At 37.4% G+C, this 22,149-nt stretch overlaps 1 protein-coding gene across 1 annotated transcript in view; it reads right to left on the bottom strand.

The window, feature by feature from the left end:
• Window positions 1-12,364: 12,364 nt before the first annotated feature.
• LOC132104828 (uncharacterized) overlaps window positions 12,365-22,149 on the bottom strand; it is a 23,789-nt gene continuing 14,004 nt past the window's right edge. Inside the window, exon 4 of the mRNA XM_059510359.1 lies at window positions 12,365-12,648. Coding sequence (XP_059366342.1) covers window positions 12,365-12,648 — 284 coding nt within the window. The remainder of the gene's footprint in view (window positions 12,649-22,149) is intronic.

The following is a 22,149-nucleotide window of genomic DNA, read 5'->3' as shown; positions in this document are numbered from 1 at the left end:
TGACAAACCAGTTTTAGGTTGAGTTCTGGCTTGTTGTATGTGGGCCAGATCCGGCCCATGTGTGACAAACCGGTTTTAGGTTGAGTTCCAGCTTGTTGTATGTGGGCCAGATCCGGCCCATGTGTGACAAACCGGTTTTAGGTTGAGTTCCAGCTTGTTGTGTGTGGGCCAGATCCGGCCCATGTGTGACAAACCAGTTTTAGGTTGAGTTCTGGCTTGTTGTATGTGGGCCAGATCCGGCCCATGTGTGACAAACCGGTTTTAGGTTGAGTTCTGGCTTGTTGTATGTAGGCCAGATCCGGCCCATGTGTGACAAACCTGTTTTAGGTTGAGTTCTGGCTTGTTGTATGTGGGCCAGATCCGGCCCATGTGTGACAAACCGGTTTTAGGTTGAGTTCTGGCTTGTTGTATGTGGGCCAGATCCGGCCCATGCGTGACAAACCTGTTTTAGGTTGAGTTCTGGCTTGTTGTATGTGGGCCAGATATGGCCCATGTGTGACAAACCGGTTTTAGGTTGAGTTCTGGCTTGTTGTGTGTAGGCCAGATCCGGCCCATGTGTGACAAACCTGTTTTAAGTTGAGTTCTGGCTTGTTGTGTGTGGGCCAGATCCGGCCCATGTGTGACAAACCGGTTTTAGGTTGAGTTCTGGCTTGTTGTGTGTGGGCCAGATATGGCCTATACCAGGTGACCATTTTCTGAAGACACGTCCTGGCAGATCACCTTACTTTACCAGTCAGTGGTTCTAAAACTATTTTGAGTACTGGACGCCCACAATATTTCAGGACACGTAATATAAATACATACACACATTTATTTGTCCTACACGGACCTGTTATGAAGCTGCAATGTTATTCGATTTTTTTACATTTTTGTACCATGTCCTCTGGTGTGTATGTGGGCCAGAAGAATATGGGAGATGTGGGCCAGAACTGGGCCACATGTCATTTGCTATCTGGGATATCTCCCCAGTAGCTGTTATATGTGACAGAGTCGTCTTGGCACTGAAGACACATCACAAGTAACCAGTGGATCTCAGGTGTTCAGTGAAGATCATTATAGTTTCTCCAGTTCCTGTGTCTCTTCTGCTGGAAGCTGTGTGTGATCTCTGTGCTGACGTCTCCATATGATGACAGGAATCACAATCACAGCCAGAATCAGCAAACACACGACACACACGACAACTGACACAATCCAGTTCTCTACAGATGGAAGAGAGGAAGATGGGAAGAGAGCATATATTTAAAAAAAAAACTCATTTTTCATTATTAAACTTGCTTGATGATTTTGTAAAGCTCTCAATGTCTGTGTAACTTACTGTGTTGTCCAGTGTCATTCGTTTGGTCTATATCTGTGTTTTTCCGGTGATTCTGTACCAGATGCTGAAAAGCAAGTCACACAGTTTAATATCAATATTTCTGTTAATGTTCAGATCATGATGAATAAACCTCAGCTGTCCAAATGCTTTATAAATAATATTTCCTCATATCTGAGTTTCTCTCACCTGTGATTGTGACTGTGATCAAGATTTCTCCTTCAGTGTCCAGAACTCTGTATGTTCCTGCATCACTGTCCAGAAATGATTTAATGATCAGGTTTATATCAGTATCACTCATTCGGTCGCTCTGAACCCCGTGATCTCTCGTCCAAACCTCCTTCCACTCTCCACTAGAGTTTGTCTTCACTTTATCAGCATCAGACACCAGAACAGACATCTTTAGCTCCTCGCCTGTTTTCACAGAAATCTCATCTGAGGAGAAACAGAAAGATATTAATCATTATTATAATGCTGTCAATCAATCAAGACCATAAACACAGATTTATGATTGGTGACCAAATGTAATCATTTAAAGAAGCAGATGCTGATGTTTGATCAGTTTAGTCTTCACCATGAATATGAAGATGGTACGTCCACTGCTTTGGTTCCTTCGGCACTATCTGATCATTATTTGGCTTCAGCTCTGTCTGATCATTATTGTAATAGATTCTCAAAGTGTATTTCCCAGCGTCACTGAAGATCAGATTCTTGATGACGACGTCACAGTTTCCTTCTTTAAACACTCGTCCTCTACATTCTTCAGTCTCACACACTTCTATGATTTCTGACCGAGTGATTAAATCAATCTGAACAATATTATTGTCCTCATGTTCACATCTGAGTCTGATGTTTCCTCTCTTTTTTCCCGACTCAGATCTAACAGGGTTCCCTGCTGGCAGGATTTCTGCAAAAACAGATTAATTAAATTCAAAGAATCAATACATGTGAAAAATGCATGTGGTGTTTCTGTTTATTCTCTGTAATCAATGTTATCATATTCTAGTGTTTTTTTTACTCAGCTTTTATTTTACTCAGCTTTTATTTTCAAGACGTTTCACCACACATTCAAGTGGATTCAACATCTGTGAACTGTTTGTGGCATTTCTCCAATATTTAGCATCAGAAATTGTAATGATAATATTAAACTTTAAGGTTGTTGGTGATCTATTGCTCATGAAAGCATGAGATTGTGTTTGAATGCCAGCTGATTATTCTCACGTTCTGCAGAGTTCAGAACGGTTCATCTTATGAAGTGTGATGGTGTAATAGTCTGTGAAATCAATCCAAGCATCAGCTCCATGACTATAAACTAAAATGAGCAGATTCTGGGTTGTGTTATAGACTATATGACTAACCTATGATTAACCAGTAGTGCAACATTCATATGAATGAACTGTACACATGAGAATCACCTTTGTAGCCATAGTAGTAGTAGACATTAACCACACAGAGACATCAATATCTTCTTTTGTGTTCAAAAGAAGAAAGAATCTCACAGGTTTGAGGGTGAGCAAATGGTGACAGTATCTTCAGTGTGGATGAACTATTATTTCTAATGTATTTCACTTCATGGTGTTTGAATATTGATTTTCAGAATGTTTTAGAAAATTGTACAATATTTGCTGGATATTGTTACTAGTTAACCATTTAGGGTTTATTTAATTTTTAGTTCTTCTGTGTTGGATGAATCATCAACAGAAATCATTGGATAGCGCTAGAGAAATCTCACTCGCAGGATCAAACAATCAGCAGATTTATATAAAGAACAATAAAATACGATTACTTTATATGCACGCACAACTATATTGCATTAGTAAGTTTGAGATATTGCAGACAAATATGAGATGAAAGCGCACTGCTCATGGAAGGAGTTCTCGTTCTGCACGTCTGCTCAGCGCACCTGCTCCACTTCCTCATGGCACGTGACACACATGATGGTGACGTGGCGTATGTTCATTGGTCACAGGAAGAAGCCTTTTGAACAGCAATTCTGAACTTTTTTTAATTAAAAGCAGTTGTGGTTTCAGTTAATGGCTGTAGCCTGGAGCAATGGGCGCGCCGAAAGGTAGGGGACGGGGCAAGGTGTGCCAAAAGGAAGGTGCGTGTCAAAAGGTTTCTCATTGGTGAAAGGAGTTTTACTGTGCTGGCCAATCAGTAGTAAATATACATTTACGTAATTTCCTTAGACAAGGTGGCGGCGATAAGACGTGAGGTAATTATTTATTGTTTATACGTTTATCTATACTTTATATACCACAAATATGTATATTAAGATAAGTTTGTTACAATACGATCATAATTTTTCATTTGCGTTATATCTTGCAGCTTTAGTAATTAGTTTATTGTTGTTGACAGACATATGTAGGGGAGACCGGGGATGGTTGTAACACGGGTCAGTTGTAACAACTCCAATATGTCCAATCAGGAACTAGTTACAAATCACCTGATTCACTTCGCACATGCTCAGTTTAGTTCTTATTCCACATGTGAAAAAGTAGAGCCCTGTTGGAGACACAGCACATGTTAGAGTGGAAAAAACAATTTTGAGGTATGAAAGTAACTTTTTTTACTTTTTTTGTTTTTGTTATGGGAATTTCTGCTTTGTAGTTAAACTCCTCAAACTTTTATTATGTTTATTGTCTGTCTGTGTAGATATTTTCCATGCAAGTTGTTAGTGCTAATGTTTTGCCTGTTAGCTGTAAGGTGAGCTAGTTCATGGCTACATGACTCTGGGTTAGTTGTAACAACAAGACTCTGGGTTAGTTGTAACAACAAGACTCTGGGTTAGTTGTAACAACAATGAAACGTTATAACCTACCCCAAGAAAATTTAGTTAAATTTATATATGTTTTATTTGAATTTCAGTATGCCTAGGTCTTGGAAGAGAAAGACAGACAGAGGGGTTTCTCTCACAATTTTGAGGAAAGCATCAGATGAGACAAAGGGAAAGTCTATAAGATCTGTGGCAAAGTTGTATGGTATTTGCCATGTAACCTTGTACAGATTCTGTAAAAAGAGGAGGATGTTAGAAGAGAAGGGATCAGGTGAACTTCCGAGAGTAGGCTACCACAGTGGAAAGAGGGTCTTCACTGAGGAACAAGAAAAACAACTTACTGAGTATCTGTTGGAGGCAGCTGATGCATTTTATGGACTGTGTCCACGTGAGGTAAGTAGAATAAAGAGTAGAAATAGGGATATAATAGGAGTTCAGAGAAAATCATCAATTTAGAATGGTGGCAGTGTTTAAAATATAGAGATGGATAGATGGGGGAAATATTGAAAATACTGAAATTTGTATGTGATTAAAATTACAGGTGAGAGAACTTGCGTATCAGCTTGCTGTGAAATATAAGTGCAAATATCCAAAGACATGGGATGAATCTTTAAAGGCTGGAGCAGACTGGTTTTCAGCTTACATGAAAAGAAACCCAACTACAACAATACTCAAACAGTAACAAACGTGCTTACACATACACAATGTTCAAGTGTTCAAGTTTAATTATGGTCAATTACTATGACTGAGAGTAACACACAAACGTTTAATTCTTTAATTTAGTTCTTTAATTTAGTTCCTATGGTCAATTACTTTAACAGACACACACACACACACACACACACACACAATGTTCAAGTGTTCAATTTTATTATGGCCAATACTAACACTTACAAACAAACAATTTTTGAGTTCAAGTTCAATTTATAATGGTAATTACTATGACTAGTTATATTGAAAAGTCAGTGTTGAATAAAAACCTTTCAAAATATTTTTTTTGTCAAAATCCTTATTTCATTATGTTACATATCACCCCGGTGGATATCATAATGTTACATCTCACCCCAGGGTATGTTACAACTAACCCAGACTATGGGGTGAATTGTAACATTTCACTCCTCGTGTTTGAAACTAAACCATGCATTTTCTGTTTGTGTTGCAAAGATAATAGCTATGTCATTTAATAGCAGACACTTGTAACTAGTTTGGATCACATTTTGAACACACTGACTTCAAAGTACTACAAGCTATAGACAGAAAGGTCAAAATTGTTACAACCATCCCCGGTCTCCCCTACAGTGAGACAAAACGATGACCGCATCGACGGCGAATCCTTCAGAGATGATAGTTTATATCTGCGTCCTTTTTGTACAATAGAGTACAGAATACATCCTGTAAGTATAATAATTATTACCACCTCTGCTATTACAACTGTACTATGATCAATTCACAATCTGAATACGATTAGACAAAATAAAAAAAACTCTAATTTAGAGTTTGTTTCTACCTTTCTGCCAGGTGTCCAACTAATGCAGAGTATATTCAAGCTGCCAACACACTGATGTGAAGAACCCTTTCCAGAGAAATATAGAAAGAAATGACTGTAAGTAACATTGTTTTTAAACCATTGATTTATCTCTATCAACATAATCACACACAATATTGTAGTAACAAGATGTTGTAATCTTTATTTGCTGGAAAATGACAATCAGTCAAGTTTGTGTTTTGAGCACATCTGACACATCCCTAAACCTGAAATGTAAAGCAGAACGTGCTCCACTTGCAGGTTATTGTAGAATATGGAAGCACACTGCCATATGCATAACTTATTTTTGCACTGTTAATCAATTTTACATTTTCACTTAGTGCAGGTTAATGTAAGGAAGATACTGTATTACAGATATTTAAATCCTTTTTGTATGTACTCCACTTCTTCACTGCCTGACCATCATCTTAATGTTTATGCAGGTCAATGTTTTTATTATTTTTTATATCTAAAGCACCTTGTTCAGTAAGTATTTAAATGTTTTTCATATCTGTCATGGTCTAAGCATGATCTGTTTCTGTTGTTCTGATGAAGGAAGCTTGTGTTGGGGAGGATTCAGTGTCTGTTGAGGCACATGTGAATGTGTTATAAAGTGAGTATCAGAAAACACATCCAGACACTTCGACTGTCAAAGACCACACGACAGGAACATGCTCCTCGAGACGCTGAGAAAGCACAGAAGGAATGTCTGTGGAGGATGTACTCAAAAAATACACATACTTCAGGACACCTGCTGGAGTGAGTATATTAAAGAAAAAAAACTCATCAACTGTAAAATATCTTGTTTCAAATCTTTTCAGGTAATGTTTTATTCTTCTGTACCCTTTTAGCCCATCTGTTAAAAATTTAAAGCAATAGTTTTAGAAAACAATGTAAGATTTATCAGTGTATACAAGAACATGAAATGCATCGTATTGTGAACCTTATACATTAGCTTCTGATTGTTTCTGCAGTGTACTGTATGTAGCTACACTGTCTGAGCCAAAGAGGATGCAACAGAATCTGATGAATCTGAAAAGAGTTTTCTTTTGTTCTCATTATTATTATTATTATTGTTGTTGTTGTTATTCTTTTTATTTATTTATTTTATGAAAGGGGGACCCGGCTACACCTGATGGATACTGACTGTAAAATGTCAGTCATAGTTCGAGCGCTCAGTGTGGTGACAGAAGATGGAATAGATGTGTGTCCGTGCACCAGCCTTGATGAAGCTTCATAACAGCCTTCTGTGTGTATTCTGCTTTCAACATTGCATATCCACCACACCTGAGAAAGACACTGACTTTCCTTCAGAGGCATATTGTCAGCAGTACAGTTATTATTATAAGGAGAAGGGTGCAGGCTTGCACTCTCAGACTCATGCGCTTCTTTTTTTATTGGATAGTTTATTCTAGTTATTGGTAACTTCTTGTTTGAATCTATCAACATTTGTTTCTCTCTTGTGTAGGTATGGTTGACTGGAAGTCTGTCAGTCCAGATGTGAGGAAGACATACAGAGTGGAGCTGGAGCTCAGCAGATGTGTGATGCTGTAGATACTGTGGTCTTGGAAAGAACCAATCTTCACAGCTTTCTATTCAGACAAAGAGTTTGCTGGATTCTGTTCTATGGACTGCTACTACAGAATGAATGAATGAATTAATGAATGAGTGGTTTATCTATCTATCTATCCATCTATCTATCCATCTATCTATCTATCTATCTATCTATCTATCCATCCTTTTACTTGAATTGGTGACTGAAACTGAAAGCTAAATAAATGTTTTAGTGGATAAAGCTGTGTCTGTTTGCTTAATTGGTTAATGTCACTTAAAACAAGGTTACTTAACTCTTCTGACTAATTTTTAAATTTATTAGTTTTTTAATTTTTACCAATTTTTCTCTTTCATTTGTTGACTGATGTATTAACTAACATTAACTATGAGCAATACATTTGATACTGTATTTATTAAACTTTGTTAGTTAATAAAAATACAGCTGTACGTTGCTTGTTCTTGTTAGTTCACTAATGTTAACAAATACAGCTGACTTTAAATTACTTTAACTTAAGAACAGCAAGTGCGACTAACCGTGTTAAGAGATGTTTGTATTCTCAAAAATAATTGTAATCTGTTTTTGATTATTGATAAACTAAGACCTAAACGTGTGGTGGTGATTACGTCAGTAAGCCGTTTTGAAGGTACTTTCGAAAGTAATTTAAAATAATATTCTTTACATCATTAACTGTTTTTACATTGGATGAATTTCAATTGGTTTTATAGGATTATGTGTTTAGTTTATCGCTTTCTATTAATCTATAGGCCAGTAGCGATTAAGAGTATGGCTCGCCTTTAGGCGGAACAGACCGTTTTCTGTCAGCTAAACCTTTTGCCACGCCCCCTACCTTTCTTTCCACCAATGGAAACCTTTCGACACGCCCACCTTTTGCCACGCCCATTGCTCCAGGCTGCAGTTACCCCTACTTGCTTCCATTTGAAATTGGCTGATACCGGTAGTTTAGAATTTGATTTTGCCAGGGGCTATTTGAATACAATGAATTATATTTACACTAAGTGAAAATTGCATATTTTATTAGCAACAGATTGTATTTACACTATTTAATAATATGAGTATTTTCTTACAGTAATAGTAGTTTGATGCTGTTTGTGCTACTTAGTGCAAGTAGTGACCAATATGTGCACCTCATTATTGTATTAGGCTACATTATAAAGCAGTATAGGCTACAATAATAACATATTGAGTGTAAATTGTAATTTTATTTAAAAAATATTAAATGAATGCCGCCCCTAAATGTGCCCTAACCTTATACAATATCCATGTTATTTTTAACATTTCGATCATTTCGTTGAGTTTTATAGAAAATATATGCCTTTCCGATGTACTACTGGATGTGAAAAGGGTGAAGAAAGAGCTCGACAGAAGGCGGAATCGAACCCGGGTCCTTCGCGTCAAAAAAACTACTGCTTTGTCCTCTACCATCTGCGCCACAGATTACAACAGAAAATTAAGGTCTTTTTATATTATTGTTTAACACTACCAGACGTTGGTAGGCGGAGTTAAATAAACTGTGCCAAAATAAAAACAAAATAATTATAAAAAATAGCCTACAGGAGCTTTTATTTTCAGGAGAGGGCAATTGAATGTGCCCATTCTCTGTTGGACTCTTTACCTTGTCGTCTATCAACAATAAACATTCATAAAGGGTTGCACTCCTTATTAAATTATGCACATATCCAAAAAGGAATTAATGATATCTTAAATTACAATTTTTACTAGTGAAAATGTAATTTTAACATGTTAGAATTAAGTTACTGATATCAAGAATTATGTTTATTACTAGTTGTAATTTCATTGTTGATATGATAAACTTATTTCTGCGAGTGATGATGTCATTGTTGATATCAAGAATACCTGTTGTTACTAGTGGAAATGTAATTGTTGATATCAACAATTCATATGTTTAAATGTTAAAACGGTGCCAAAACTATTACAGATATCAAAATGCATTTGTTACAAGTTACAATTCTAAATTCACATATCAGCTTTGTATTTCTTACTAGTAGAAATATAATTTTTGATATCAACAATTTAGTTGGTACTAGTTGAAATGTTAATTCTTGATATCAAAAATGTAATTGTTACTAGTGACAATGTTCATTTCTGATATCTGAAAATGTATTTCTAATATCAACAATTGGGAGGGTAATTTCTGATATCTAAAATGGCTTTCTTACTAGTAACAACTACATTCATGATATCAGAAATGAACATTGTCACTAGTGACAATTAAATTGTTGATATCAAGAATTGACGTCGGTACTAGTAGCCGTGTGATTACTGATATCAAAAATAAAGGTCTTTACTAGTAAGTAGTGTTGTCACGGTACCAAAATTTCAGTATTCGGTACCGATACCAGTGAAAATCCACGGTTCTCGGTACCAATTTCGGTACCAAAGCAAAACACAAAAATATGCTAATTAAAAAAATAAATAAAACCAATGCCATTCTTTATACTTATTTACAATTGTGTTTAAAGTTCTTCTACAAGTAATATAATTATGAAAAACAGTAAACAAGTTTCACCCAAATTTAATTTGTCTTTTAATTTATGACATTTAAACACATTTTATTTTTTGGTAAATAAAGGGGATTTGCTATTAAAATTAAAACATGGAAGAAATGTTGTGTGATTAATTTTTAATTAACAGTAGTAGCAGTATCACATACATTTTACAAAGTAATAGTAATATTTCTAGCACAATGCCTTTATGTAAAAATTAATTTGTAATGAATGCATATTTGTCATTTATCTTAAGACTGGTGGTGATGCTTAAGATGTTTTTGTTCATTGAGGGTTTCTGTAAAAAAAAAAAAGTAATAGATCATAATAATTATTATTAAAAGATAATAATACTACTAATTCTACTACCATACTAACAATGTACAATGCACTATGGATTGATGAGCTGCTTGGTTCATGAATATTAATCACGTTGTCTGCGTTCGGTCGAACTGATTTGCTGAAATCAAAACAGGGACGGTAAAAGATGAGCGCCAGTTTGGCCAAATTGACATTTGCGCATTAGCTCCGCCCACTACCGGAGAAACCGGCATATCTTCTGCTTGTTCGAAAATATGAATAATTCTAAATGAACTAAATCATTTTGACAGGAGAAGACAACAAAGAATATCGTTTACATGTAGCATGTCGATTCAGCGTGGTAAGACTCTCGCTCTCTCTCTTTGCATGTGTGAGAAACAGAGCTATCAGCAAAGCGACGGCGAGTCGTGCTCCTTCACACAGACAGAGTTTACAGTTCGGCAAATACCATAGACAGTTAAAGAGGCAAATACAGGTGTAGTACTGTGCGTCCATTGAGATGAATTGAAAAGTACAGATCGCTTTTTGGAGAGAGAACTCTGAAGCGCTCAGTCAGTGTTCAGCGAGTGAAAATATATCTGCGCCAATCGTATAATAGCCTCGAACACACACACTGGCGAGTAAAATCTAAGAATTTATTAACCAATGGCTAACAATAGACATAATTTACTCGCCCTGAGAAAAATTTATTCACATATGCGAGTGATTTACTCGCAATGTAGAGGCTGTTTTGACGGTTTTCCGTGAATACCTTTAAATTGACACTGGTTTTACTCAAATGAAACGGTAAAATGCTTGTGAAGTGACTCAGAACAGTTCTGGTGATGTTGTATGTCCTCATTATTGCAAGCGTCATTCGCTTCAGTCTGTAGTAAACAAACCATTCATTCATTCACACAGACACGCGCAGAACATGCAGGATGCAGATTTCAACCAACTTTTGCGGCTTACATTTACAGATACTGGTCCATATGGAGATTTGATTTGATTAATTTATGCTAACTTTGACAAATTCAGTGACTGTCCATATTAAAATGTAAGATTCATTTTCATGACTGGATTTTGAGATTCCGTCCGCGTTTTCTGCTTCGCGGAAAAATCATAGCGCTGTATGCGTCAAGAACCGGGTTTGAACGGGACCTCGGTACTACCGGTACTTACAGAAACCTGGTACCGTGACATTTTCATTTTTTTAGTACCGACTTGGTACCGAAGTACCGAGTCTTTTGACAACACTACTAGTAAGAATTGTATTTCTGATATGTGAAATTGGAATTTAAACTAGTAAGAAAGCAATTCTTGATATCAACAATTAAATTTGAATGGCAGCCTATGGTGACATTTAACTAGTGAAAATACAATTCCTGATATCAAGAATTAACATTGTTACTAGTGAAAATTTAATTGTTGATATCAAGAATACATAACCTGCGAATGAATAAAAGTTAATTCGGCTTGCCATAGACACATCACAAGTAACCAGTGGATCTCAGGTGTTCAGTGAAGATCATTATAGTTTCTCCAGTTCCTGTGTCAATGTCAATGTCACCTTTATTTATATAGCGCTTTAAACAAAATACACTGCGTCGAAGTAACTGAACAACATTCATTAGGAAAACTGTCAATAATGCAAAAATGAGAGTTAAAGGCAGTTCATCATTGGATTCAGTGATGTCATCTCTGTTCAGTTAAATAGTGTCTGTGCATTTATTTGCAATCAAGTCAACGATATCGCTGTAGATGAAGTGTCCCCAACTAAGCAAGTCAGAGGCGACAGCGGCAAGGAACCGAAACTCCATCGGTGACAGAATGGAGAAAAAAACCTTGGGAGAAACCAAGCTCAGTTGGGGGGCCAGTTCTCCTCTGACCAGACGAAACCAGTAGTTCAATTCCAGGCTGCAGCAAAGTCAGATTGTGCAGAAGAATCATCTGTTTCCTGTGGTCTTGTCCTGGTGCTCCTCTGAGACAAGGTCTTTACAGGGGATCTGTATCTGTGTCTCTTCTGCTGGAAGCTGTGTGTGATCTCTGTGCTGACGTCTCCATATGATGACAGAAATCACAGCCAGAATCAGCAAACACACGACAACTGACAATCCAATCCGGATCTCTACAGATGGAAGAGAGGAAGATGGGAAGAGAGCATATTTATTATATATTATCATTATTAAACTCATTGTTTGAGGATTTTGTAAAGCAGTTTTACTCACTGTGTTGATCAGTGTCTTCCAGTTTTCCCTGTGATTCTGTATCTGATGCTGTAGAAGATGTTAAAAAGGTAAATCTCAGTTTAATATCAATATTTCTGTTAATGTTCAGATCATGATGAATAAACCTCAGCTGTCCAAATGCTTTATAAATAATATTTCCTCATATCTGAGTTTCTCTCACCTGTGATTGTGACTGTGATCAAGATTTCTCCTTCAGTGTCCAGAACTCTGTATGTTCCTGCATCACTGTCCAGAAATGATTTAATGATCAGGTTTCCATCAGTATTATTCATTCGGTCGCTCTGAACCCCGTGACCTCTCGTCCAAACCTCCTTCCACTCTCCACTAGAGTTTGTCTTCACTTTATCAGCATCAGACACCAGAACAGACATCTTTAGCTCCTCGCCTGTTTTCACAGAAATCTCATCTGAGGAGAAACAGAAAGATATTAATCATTATTATAATGCTGTCAATCAATCAAGACCATAAACACAGATTTATGATTGGTGACCAAATGTAATCATTTAAAGAAGCAGATGCTGATGTTTGATCAGTTTAGTCTTCACCATGAATATGAAGATGGTACGTCCACTGCTTTGGTTCCTTCGGCACTATCTGATCATTATTTGGCTTCAGCTCTGTCTGATCATTATTGTAATAGATTCTCAAAGTGTATTTCCCAGCGTCACTGAAGATCAGATTCTTGATGACGACGTCACAGTTTCCTTCTTTAAACACTCGTCCTCTACATTCTTCAGTCTCACACACAGATATGATTTCTGACGGAGTGGATAACTCAATGTCAACAATATTACTGTCCTCATGTTCACATCTGAGTGTGATGTTTCCTCTCTTTTCTCCTGACACAGGTTTATATGTGTTTCCTGAAAATACAGACAATAAATATTAAATCAATAAGTATCAGTAATGAAAAATACAAGTGTTTCTGTCTATTCTCAGAAATCAATGTTATTATGAAATATTCTAATAAGAGTTAATTTAGTCAGCTGTATTTTCTTTTGCTGAAGATATTTCATCTCAGTGGAAGTGGATTCATCATCTGTGAACTGATGGAGGAGTTTCTCTAATATTTCAGATCAGAAATGAATGTAAATATTAAGGATGTTCATTGCTCATCAGAGACATGATCTATTGTGTCTTTGTGCTCTTCATCTAGACTCTCAACCTCAGGTTACTTCATCGTCTCTACATGAAATAAAATCATTAAATGCTCGATCTCAAGCACTAATGACTAATGAGATCTGCTTCATGAATGAACAGAAAACAGCAGCTTCAGTCAGAATCTAAATCTGACACTGAACACCAAGAATAAATAGAGTTTATGAACATAAATGACACTGACCGCTGTGATAAACCAGACAAAACAGCAGCAGAAGAAGATTGAAGCGTCTGAACCTGATGAGAATAAGAGACAGATACAGACACACATCACAAACACATTAATACAGACAGAAAATACTGATCTGAGATCAAACACTACACAACTCACACAATACAGACTACAAACATTATCAGTGTGTGTGTGTGTGTGTGTGTGTGTGTGTGTGTGTGTGTGTGTGTGTGTCTTAATCATCTGAGATCTGAGTCAACATGACGGACACAAACAGACACAGAGTAACCAAACAATCCTCAAATCAACATAGAAATAATTTGAATTGAGTAATCAATGTAGAACATTTTAATAATTACATTAATAACCACACTAGTAAAAAACATCATCATTATCTTCGTAAACGTTAGCATCGTTAGCAAGCAAACCTTTTTTTTTACAAATGAATACAACGATTGGTATAATAACACAAAACATACAAGCTTATATGTAAAAGGATAAAAAAAACTTACATTGTAAATGTTCAGCAGGAGTTTTACATTCTACAAACATTACATTTAGAAAACCACTGGGCGTTTACCGGGACATGAGTGAAAACAAAACCGGATGTATCACAGAGGAAGTACGTGTTTGGCTCCTCCCACTAAAGGAGAGTCTGTGTTTGGCTCCTCCCACTAAAGGAGTATGACTGGTCTTTATTGTCCTCTGCTGGTTATTCTGTGAAAGCTGAAGATGTGTGTGAGTTCAGATACAGTCAGATGAAGTTTATTCTGAAGATCTCTGATGATTTCAGTCTGATCTCAACAGTTTGAGCAACAGATGTAAACTAATTCAACATCTACATATTTGATCATCATGTTATCAATAAAGCATTATTTTTCTGAACTTAGTAAACGAAAATATTAAAACTATTTAATTAATTCATAAATACAAACCAACAAATCAACACCAAGAAAAATGTTTCTTACAATAACAGTTTAATATTTACTCTTTCACAGCAGATTTACAAAGAATAATGCAAATCCCCAAATAAACAAACAAAAGCAACATATAAAAATAAACGTAAATATTTAAATAGAAAAAAAATGTAAGAAATATACATATTTACAAGCACACTGTTTTTCACAGTTTGGCACAGATATACATGTTTACTGTTTATATTATAATATTCTAATTATATTTATATTATATTATAAATACTTTACTATGTTTTTCTGTTAATGGATTAGGACAGAAACAATAATTCCTAGTTAATAATAGTTGGTTTCAAGTGACCAGTCCAGATCTTTCAGACAGTTTGACACAAATACTAAATGCAGATAGAGTTAAACTGATTCCTGATGTAGGACTCTGGTCTAAATGTGCACACGCACTGAACATTACAAATATACTGCAGAAATATGTCGAGAGAATCTTCTGCAGATCTGTTGACTCTGAACACAAATTACAAGAAAAGATTTGAGATTTGGACAAGATGAAGCTACTTTGTTACTAAGACTGTGATCAGTCAGAGTTTACATTTCACAAAAACCATGAAGCAGTGCATGATGGGAGTTTAAGATCAAGTTTAAGACTTTTTAAGAGCTGCACAAATAAAAAGAACACCATCAGAGTAGAGCAATGTCTGTGATAACATAATAAACCATAAAATGAGTGATTGAGGAAAAGTTCAGTGTTCAGCAGTGAGGTCACTAATGTCCTGCACACCTCTCCAGTTTAATCAGAGTCTGTGGGGCCCTCAGCAGACATCATTATGGGCCCTCAGTGCTTCTGGGGCTCTTGTCCTCCTCGAGAGACACCACAGGTCACCTCTGAGCACACTGTTGGGGTAATTAACAGTTAAAACCCAAAGACCAGATATGTTGTCGCAATGAAGACCAGGAGTCAGAGATGAGTACAATTAATAATAATAATTTTACTGAAGAAAATAGTTTGCAGTTTCATCAGCAGAAGTCAGCTTCAATACTCTCGACGGAGTTCGTAGGCCGCCCCGGTACAACTCAAAATCAACCCGTTATACCCTGACAGAGGAGACTAATTGCATCAGTACATAAGTCAACTAAATTCTGATGGTTTTCCTCCATTAAGGGGCTATTCCCAGGAGATCCACACGTTTTTGTTCAACTTATCTCTGTTCTACATAAACCAAACTATTGCGTCATTCAGACCTTGTGGAGCCACAAAGTCTTACGGCTGCTTTAGCTTTTGCTCTATATTACAGAAACAGGATTTACTCCTCTGTTTCCCACCAGGCTTCTTTATGTGAGGTGCTCTCTGGAGAATTTGGTTCGTGACTTCAAGTCTAAAATATTTACCTTTACCATTCAAGCAACAAAGTGTTAACTTGTTCAAATTTAGAGCCTCATTTAAATTTAGGCATGGATTTTAAATTTCACAAATCCAATCATATAAACACTGTTAAACATATTAATCCAGAGAGTGATTTAAATCAGCATTATTAAAGACAGAACAAGTCATTATTAGCAGTAGCGGACAGAGCTGGATAACCAATCCACTTACAGCTCGTCCCATGTTCAGCATTGTCTTTTCATTAGTTTGACTCAGAATTATTGACTTCTGTAAAGTAATTTCACTTAACACATCTGTGATGATAAAACACTCATTCCAGAGGTTAGTGACTCAATATAGACAAAGCAGAAACAGAATCGTCCTCCAAAAATATACAGTAGTCATCCTCATGCGTGCACATACTTAACATAAATATTTAACATCTCGTATTCAAGGTTTGCTTTTTGGTTTAATTAAACTTAAACATTGTCTGTGCATTTTACCTAGTTTGTACTTATAGTCTCTAATCTCAAAGTTTGTCTGTTCATTAATGATTTTTATTTAGAGTAAAATCAGCTGGTTGTTTTGGTCTATAATCATTGCTCTGTTCTGGTTCCTCTTTCTCAGCAGCTCCATCCCTGCCTCCACTCAAGCTCTCTCTCTCTCTCTCTCTCTCTCTCTCTCTCTCTCTCTTACTGTGCACAATATTAGTTATTGATTTATTTGACAGTTTTCACCAAACTTAAACTTAGACTATAATATCAAATTCATTACAACATATAACCCTTAATCATTCAAATAGGTTAAAAATGTCAAAGTTTCTATATCTCAAATCTCAGTTTAGACTGTTTAAAATACATGATGCTAGGAACATTTCTTTAAAATTATTTTTACCATACATGCTTAATTCCCTCAACCTTTGTTATCTAAACCATCTCTTGATTCAGCAAAAGCAGTCCTCATTTCTAGCCACCACCATATCTTGTAATCATCTTATGCCATGCCTAATGACCTGCATGAGTAAAGACTTTGATATAGACATATTAGTTCAATATCATTTTAGCCTCATAAGAAATTTGGTCTCAAAATAATGGCTGTCATCACATGGTCTCAGATGGTTCTTGACAGCCCACTGCCATTAACTCTTTATAAATAAGCCTCTTTTCCTGTGTTAAGATCAGAAACTCCTGTGGTGAAAGGTCACTTAGAGTTAAGGAGGTCGACGAGAAGAAGACTCCGAGTTATTTAGAGGACTACGAATAGTTAGAAGTGAGTTCCCCAGCCACAGGGCACAGGGTTTACTTTTGTTACCTTTTCTCCTGATGAGGGTTGTTCCGGGGTTAGCAGGTCTTCTGCTGTAACGGTGTCGAAATGCGTTGTCCGCTCTGCATCTGTTAATAAAGAATAAGCAAATTATCTCCATGTCTCCACCGTTGTGATGTATCAAAGGATATTACACTATTAATAACAATCTGTCTCTAAACCTCTTTTCTCTTTATTAAAAGTTGATCTAGACAAGTACATGATAGAATCAAATGTTTTGCAAATCCGCTCGAAATGATTCGCGAAACGCGATTCAGAGTCCCGATCTGAATCAAATGTTTTTGAACTCCGAAGCCCCGATCAAATGATTCGCGAAACGCGCTTCGGAGTCCCGATCTGAATCAAATGATTCGCTAAACGCGATTCAGAGTCCCGATCTGAATCAAATGTTTTTGAACTCCGAAGCCCCGATCAAATGATTCGCGAAACGCGCATCGGAGTCCCGATCTGAATCAAATGTTTTGCAAACTCCGAAGTCCCGATCAAATGATTCGCGAAACGCGCATCGGAGTCCCGATCTGAATCAAATGTTTTGCGAACTCCGAAGCCCAGATCAAATGATTCGCGAAACGCGCATCGGAGTCCCGATCTGAATCAAATGTTTTTGAACTGCGAAGCCCCGATCAAATGATTCGCGAAACGCGCATCGGAGTCCCGATCTGAATCAAATGTTTTTGAACTGCGAAGTCCCGATCAAATGATTCGCGAAACGCGCATCGGAGTCCCGATCTGAATCAAATGTTTTGCGAACTCCGAAGCCCAGATCAAATGATTCGCGAAACGCGCATCGGAGTCCCGATGTGAATCAAATGTTTTTGAACTGCGAAGCCCCGATCAAATGATTCGCGAAACGCGCATCGGAGTCCCGATCTGAATCAAATGTTTTGCAAACTCCGAAGCCCCGATCAAATGATTCGCGAAACGCGCTTCGGAGTCCCGATCTGAATCAAATGTTTTTGAACTGCGAAGCCCCGATCAAATGATTCGCGAAACGTGCATCGGAGTCCCGATCTGAATCAAATGTTTTGCAAACTCCGAAGCCCCGATCAAATGATTCGCGAAACGCGCATCGGAGTCCCGATCTGAATCAAATGTTTTGCAAACTCCGAAGCCCCGATCAAATGATTCGGGAAACGCGCTTCGGAGTCCCGATCTGAATCAAATGTTTTGCAAACTCCGAAGCCCCGATCAAATGATTCGCGAAACGCGCATCGGAGTCCCGATCTGAATCAAATGTTTTGCAAACTCCGAAGCCCCGATCAAATGATTCGCGAAACGCGCATCGGAGTCCCGATCTGAATCAAATGTTTTGCAAACTCCGAAGCCCCGATCAAATGATTCGCGAAACGCGCATCGGAGTCCCGATCTGAATCAAATGTTTTGCAAACTCCGAAGCCCCGATCAAATGATTCGCGAAATGCGCATCGGAGTCCCGATCTGAATCAAATGTTTTGCAAACTCCGAAGCCCCGATCAAATGATTCGCGAAACGCGCATCGGAGTCCCGATCTGAATCAAATGTTTTGCGAACTCGCGAAACGCGCATCGGAGTCCCGATGTGAATCAAATGTTTTTGAACTGCGAAGCCCCGATCAAATGATTCGCGAAACGCGCATCGGAGTCCCGATCTGAATCAAATGTTTTGCGAACTCCGAAGCCCCGATCAAATGATTCGCGAAACGCGCTTCGGAGTCCCGATCTGAATCAAATGTTTTTGAACTCCGAAGCCCCGATCAAATGATTCGCGAAACGCGCATCGGAGTCCCGATCTGAATCAAATGTTTTGCGAACTCGGAAGCCCCGATCAAATGATTCGCGAAACGCGCTTCGGAGTCCCGATCTGAATCAAATGTTTTTGAACTCCGAAGCCCCGATCAAATGATTCGCGAAACGCTCATCGGAGTCCCGATCTGAATCAAAAGTTTTGCGAACTCCGAAGCCCAGATCAAATGTTTTGCGAAACGCGCATCGGAGTCCCGATCTGAATCAAATGTTTTGCGAACTCCGAAGCCCCGATCAAATGATTTGCGATTCGGAGTCCCGATCTGCATTGTATAAGTCATTCTACGAAAGCACATAACTGATATAGGCTTATGTTTTTTTTCCCCCTTTTTATTCAAAACAATTCCAAACATGCTTAATTTATCAGGAAATATCTCGTTTCTCAAATATGTGTAGGTAAACGCGTTTTGCACCTTTATAGATTGTTATTTGATCAATATATGGAAATGTAGTGTAATCTATTAACTACACATAAAAACCCGACTTTTTACTTAAGTGCCATATAATGCCACAAAACATTAAAAAAAAATTTAATGTAAATTTTTCAGGCACTTTAAACTCCCATTAAAATCACTGAAGCACTTTACATTATGAAACGAATATCTTACTTACATTCGTACGCACATCTGCACTTTTTGTTGTTTCTGATGAGAGAATTCGCTAAATAATTCAGTCAGCAAGCAAGTAAACAAAACACTGCGTTTCAGTGATGACTCTTCTGGACGTCTCTGATTGGCCATTGCATCCATAAGCGCAACAGAATAGTTTCTGATTGGTTATCATGAAGCGTTGACACGTGCCCCCTCACTTCGAATGGGCATGACGCCTCTGGACGCGCCTTTACTGCAACGGTTGAGTACAGCACACCAAAAGCCGACATCAGTCGAGCATTTCTTTGCTGGGACACGGTTGCACTGAACCCTCTTTTGAGTAAGTATTGATTTATTGATATATTGCGACATTCACAGCTTTGGTTTTTAAATCATCTTGTATATTAATGATTGTAAGACGTTGTTTGATATTAGGACAACTTTAACATGTTCACTCGTGGATAATGGTTAAGCGCTAGCTTCTTTGTAATTTTGGTCCCGTGTGCCTCTTTATAATGAAAATTAAGCTTCAGCATTTTAATCACTGTTTGAGTTGGTTCAGACAACAGGCCGCCTGTTTGAATGTCAAAAAGTGTGGGCTTATCTGCTAATGTTAGCTACCATCTATTAGCTTGAAACCATCCAGCATTGATTTAACATCACCGCTAATTTTACACAGTTTAACAACAAAACAAAACGCTAAGTAAACATTACTAGCTAAGTTATCCTTTTCTTGTTGGTTTTGAGAGCTATGCAGCCCAGCTAACCTGGAAAACGGTTTAAAACAGTATCGTTTTTACAGGGTTTCGGAGGAATACAGCGGCTCCTGCAGCGGGGAGTCATGGGCAGAGGGACCGCAGCGTTCGCTACATTAGCTTCTTGTGTCGTCTGGGGTCGTCTTAAAGTTGGAATCAGCGTATGGAGTCACTAAATTACAGCCGATATTTTAAAAGTTGTTGAGAGGCAAGACAAGGCACAAGAATGATTCAAGAATGTTTATTTATATATATATGTATATGTGTGTCATTTTTGCGCCAACAGCACCAAAGTGAACCCCTTTTCCATCAGTTGCTGCATGGGTAGAATGGCTGTAGGCTTCAACTCTAGAGAAAGAGAGAGAAAGAGACAGATAGAGATAAATAAGAAACATTTGTTTAACATATTTAACTAGAGCTGAAACAACTAATCGATTAAAATCGATTATTAAAATAGTTGTCAACTAGTTTAGTCATCGATTAGTTGCTAAACAACTTTTATTTGCCTTAAGCGGATCATTTTGTTCATATTTTAAATCTGCGGTGACCAAAGTGTGGCAGTAGTGAGCCACCGCAGGTTTTATTCAGCCAGTACAACAGGAGAAGTAGCGAATAGCCAATAGCTGGCTTCGTTTTATGTCACGTGTTTCCCGAACTGCGTCTGCAGCATACAGCGAGATGGTAGAGGCAGACGGCAGTGGACCAAGCTTTTGAAAGAAAAAAGCGGAAGATAAAACTAATCGAACGAGTCATCCAAAGTGTGGGAGTACTTTACTTTGAGCCCTCAAAAAAGAAGAGTAACCTGTAAACTCTGCACTACTGAACTGTTTAAAACTTTTATTTGTGCAGATTCTCCAGTACAATGTTGTTTGCAAATGTTTAGTCGTAAGAGCTAATAACATTGCTTTTTAACAGTTAACATTTAAAGATTTACAAACATGTTCTGTGATCAGTTTGTCATTTACAAGTTCATAATTCAGTCTTGCAGCCTAATTATGACTGAATGAGAGCGTTAAACAGAGGTGGAAAGTAACGAATTACATTTACTCGCGTTACTGTAATTGAGTAGCTTTTGTGTACTAATACTTTTTAAAGTAATTTTTTAGATCTGTAATTTTACTTTTACTTAATTTTGTTTAAAGTATTGTACTTCGCTACATTTTAAAAAACATTAATTACTGAGTAAAAAAAAAAAAAAAAATCGCTCGCTGGAAACTACGTCAGTAAATAATGGGCAGGAGGGCAAACTGGCGCTAAAATCACAAGAAAGATGCAGACGGACAAAACAGGCGTTAGTGGTGCAGACACCGCTGAAAACGAAACCCTGTCATATTCTGAAGTTGAACTCGAAGGAAATGAACTGAACCCCTGGCCATATGTATGCTCTATTATGCAGTGTAAGCTGTACTTGCCTAGGAAGACCAAACTAGCAGCTTATAAAATCTCGACAAGACATCAACCCTTCGCAAGAATGTAGAGGTAAGCTAAATATTTGGATCGTTGCATTGGTGGTTAAAATGAAGCTTTGACATTTTAGCAAGAGGTTTTGCACAAATTAGCCAAAAAGACAGTGGTGAAGAGTGTGCTATATATATCATCTGCGATAATATCATATTTTTTGTTTTAATGATGTGCGCGCGTATTTATAGTGCGTTCTTTCACTGTGTGATTCAGTCTCCTAAAATGCATTTAGCATGATCACAAAATTGAAGATATAGGGGCAGAAAATTCACATATTTATATAATTTCATACATTAAATCAAAATCACACAATGCTGTCTTTTCATCATCATGAATATATACATACATATATATATAACAGTTCAGTAAACAAGTTAA

This window comes from Carassius carassius, chromosome 25, assembly GCF_963082965.1.
Source record: "Carassius carassius chromosome 25, fCarCar2.1, whole genome shotgun sequence".
NCBI classification, from domain to species: domain Eukaryota; kingdom Metazoa; phylum Chordata; class Actinopteri; order Cypriniformes; family Cyprinidae; genus Carassius; species Carassius carassius.
The sequence above is the reverse complement of the archived record's forward strand: the minus strand, read 5'-3'. Positions and strand labels throughout refer to the sequence as shown.